Source organism: Salvelinus namaycush, chromosome 24, assembly GCF_016432855.1.
Source record: "Salvelinus namaycush isolate Seneca chromosome 24, SaNama_1.0, whole genome shotgun sequence".
NCBI classification, from domain to species: domain Eukaryota; kingdom Metazoa; phylum Chordata; class Actinopteri; order Salmoniformes; family Salmonidae; genus Salvelinus; species Salvelinus namaycush.
Window position 1 is genome coordinate 33,908,223 of NC_052330.1, and position 3,454 is coordinate 33,911,676.

General features: G+C 47.2%; 1 protein-coding gene across 1 annotated transcript; it reads right to left on the minus strand.

The window, feature by feature from the left end:
- Positions 1 to 599: 599 nt before the first annotated feature.
- paqr8 (progestin and adipoQ receptor family member VIII) lies at positions 600 to 2,426 on the minus strand. The gene is made up of 3 exons (XM_038962871.1): positions 1,895 to 2,426; positions 1,193 to 1,413; positions 600 to 920 (listed from the first exon to the last, which is right to left on the minus strand). Exons 1-3 carry the CDS (start codon positions 2,424 to 2,426, stop codon positions 600 to 602), a joined length of 1,074 nt encoding a protein of 357 aa, XP_038818799.1.
- Between the last annotated feature and the right edge of the window lie 1,028 nt (positions 2,427 to 3,454).

Here is a 3,454-nt window from a genome sequence, read left to right on the forward strand (position 1 = left end):
TGGCCTATAGTCTGCCTGTCACTATGGCCAAAATCACAGCCTGTTCTGTTCACTGCTCAATAAAACGGACTTCTTTGTTTGCTCAGTCCCGTGCTTGGCCTGCCCTGTCTCACTCCGACAGCTGAAAGGGAAAGCCAAAAATCCAGCTTTAACAATTTCACTAACTCTTTATCAGACAGACTTTGGGGTGAAATTCCATTAAGCTTAACACAAAAAAAACCCTTCATGGGTTCCTCAGATATAAACTGAATCAATAGCCTGGTCCCAGATCTGTTTGTACATTTGGCATGACAAGGTCCACAGGCGTTGGCTATACAGCACAAACAGATCTGGGATCAGGCTACTGAATCAAAGCTTATTGATCAATAACTAGTCAGAAATAGGCAATAAATAAATATTTACCCTGTGTCCAGGAAGTAAACAAAGAAGGAAATGGTTAGATTGTACAGGAATCAAATGATCTTTTAAGGCAAGAACCCTTTATCTGCTACAAAGATGTTCAGCATCTTAGATAAATACTGTCTCTCTATACATTTACAGGACATGATCATTCTCAAAACACTGAAAATGTCTCTCATTCTTCCTCTCCCTGCCATTCCTCACTGTTTCACAGTTTCACCTTTCTCCAGTCGTCTCTGTACATGCCTCCTCATGACAACCGCGGTCAGGGCACTACATAGTGCTAGGGCGAGGAAGGATACACCGGCGTACCACAGCTGCCTCTCCCCATACAACTGCAGCACTGTATCCCTCCGACTGCCATAGTCCAGGAAAAGGGCCTCCAGCTGACACAGAGTACACAGAGACAGGAAGAGGTGGAAGATCTGGTGACCCTGACCCATGATGTCACAATGCCCCGGGAAGAACCTCTCAGGAACAGGGCAGGAGAAGAAGAGGGCTGCAAGCAGGAAGAAGGCCATCTAAAAATGGAGGACCACAATGGATACAAGTCAGTTGACTCTGTTAATTGTGTTTTTTAAATCCTCAATAATTTTTGTGTGTGTTGTATTGTTGTATTTTCATGGCTCAGGCAACTCTATGGGCCAGTTTACCAGACACAGATGGAGATTCTCCATTGACCATGCTTTGTAGACTAGGACTTGGCTTTCTTTATCTGTGTGCGGGAAACCGGCCCATAGAGTTGCCACAGCCATGATAATTCCTCCATTCATTCATCCAGTCATCCACCCACCTGCAGGGCGTGGAGCGGTAGAGCGGGGTCCTGTCCCCAGGGTACGGTGGCCAGGCGGTGGGCTACAGGGCTGATGTCCAGGAAGTAGGCCATGCTGGTGGGGATCAGCTGGCAGATCTTCCTCCGGAGCGGGTAGGGCCGGCGGTAGCGTGACTTGGCAAAGCAGCAGCTGGCACAGGACAGCCAGCCAAGTAGGGCAGCGCCAGGGAGGAACCAGAACCCTAGAGGTAGAGGTAGAACAGTTTGTCACTCCACAGTATTAAGAATAGGGTGATATTGCCCTTAGATGCTGATCCTGGGTCACTTTTGCATTTCCCCCACTAATGGTTAAAGTTAGGATTAAGGGAGGGGAAGCTGATCCTAGAACAGTATCTAGGGGAAATTTCAACCCGGAGCACAATATTACAACAATCGGCAATACATGTTACAGATTTAAAAGCCACCTTGTGGAACACTTCGTAAGAGTTGAGAGACTGTAATCCTCCGTAGGCAATTATAAACACAACATCAGAATCTGGTATCCCAAAACAAAACACAGTGTACCTAAGGCATCCAAAATGGCATTATTTTCCCTTTGGGCCCAGGTGAAAAGTAGTGCACTATATAGGGTATCACTTGGGATCCAGACAGGTTGAATAAAGTGCACTAGAGTGTGGAGAGAAGTGTGTTCCCATAGCAATAATAAAACAAAACACAAAGTACCTACGGTGCTCTCCCTCCAGGCAGGCTCAGAGCAGTAGAAATAGTGAGCCAGGGAACAGCCATACTGATACACAGACACACCCACATAATCCAGGAAGAACAGGGAATAGTGGGCCAGCTCGGAGTGGGACTGGAGCAGGTGGGCTGCTACGCTACAACACAAGTAGGTGAGGGCAGACAGTATGTACAGGCAGAAAGGCAGGGACGCTGAGTCTAGGGACAATCCATAGGCCCAGACACGTAGTAGCACCAGGGGACCTGCCAGAAGGTGTGTCCAGACGTTGAGGGATTCATTGTGTCTCTGGAAGAGGCTGAGGAGGTAGCAGCGCCAGTCTTGCCCCACTGGGCGGTAGCCGGAGAGGATGTAAGGCTCCTGGAACAGAGTGGGGACGCAGGAGACAAGGACGGTGGGGCTGGGGGAGGGGAGGGAGGGGAGTGAAGAGGGGAGGATGTCGGAGAGGTGAGGCAGCCGGCTGAGCTGCTTCACACTCAGAGTCAAGGTGCTGAGACGCCCCAGGGCTCCGCTGGACATGGTGATGGAGAGGTGGGGCGAGGGAAGGAAAGAGGGATGAGGAGGGTGGAAAGTTGATTTGGGAAGACTTGGGTTTGCTGTGAAAACAGAGAGAAGAAAATGCAATTGAGATTATTTAAGAATCAAAGTAGAGATTAGGTTGTATTGTATTCTGTATTATACCAACAGTAGCAACTAGGTCAAAACTGATGCTGTTTAAAATGAGGCAGGCTGACAGACACACATTTCTCACATAGCTGGCCATCTGGGAATTGGTTCACCGGTCTGTCAGCTAGTGTCAGCTGAAACTACACTGGGAAGCAGGTAGGTAAACTAGCATGCACCAGAGAGCAGGCATGCAGTCATACCTGTAAGTTGTTACCTCTAGCCTGCTACCTGGCCCAGTACCCTAGTCTCACTGCCTCCCTTGACACCCCACCCACACACACTATGGAATGACAACAGCCACCCTATCTATGGCGTCAGCAGCGATACTAATAAGCACCTATGGAGATCAAAGACAAACATATACACCCAGAGAATACAAACCAAGCCATGATTGTGAGTGATACAGTGCCAACTGGAAAAGGACACTTCTGAAACTCTTGACAGTGCCTTACCTTTCTCACATTAAGCGTGATTGTGTAGGATATTAGTGGTGACATTTCCCTTATTTGAAAACTTACAACCGGGGTTGTCATTTATGGGTGAAATGCTTCTACGATTAGCCTGGGTAGCCAGTCTGTTTGAGTTATCATTCCACTCCTTGTCATCATGCGTTCTACAATAGCCTGGTCCCAGATCTAGGATCAGGTTACTTGTACAAGGGAAAAAGACTAGAAAGACAGGGATGAGGCAAACAGCATTCTAGAAAATACTGTAAGTGCCCCATTATAAGCATTCAACTAAACCTCTAGAATCTAGAAGGAAATTACCAAAAATGGGCTAAGCACAATAAGCAATGAGAGAGAGAGAGTTCTAGATTAATGTAAAAGGGAAATAATATATTTTAAAAATGCTAGACAAGTTATTATCCTCTCATATTCAAA

Bases quoted from the DNA above. Each gene is read 5' to 3' on its own strand.
- paqr8 (XM_038962871.1), bottom strand. From the start codon at position 2,426: ATGTCCAGCGGAGCCCTGGGGCGTCTCAGCACCTTGACTCTGAGTGTG. The intron at 1,414-1,894 runs GTACTTTGTGTT...CTCTACCTCTAG, and splicing joins CTGGAGGGAGAGCACCGTAG to GGTTCTGGTTCCTCCCTGGC. The intron at 921-1,192 runs GTGGGTGGATGA...CTCCATTTTTAG, and splicing joins TACCGCTCCACGCCCTGCAG to ATGGCCTTCTTCCTGCTTGC.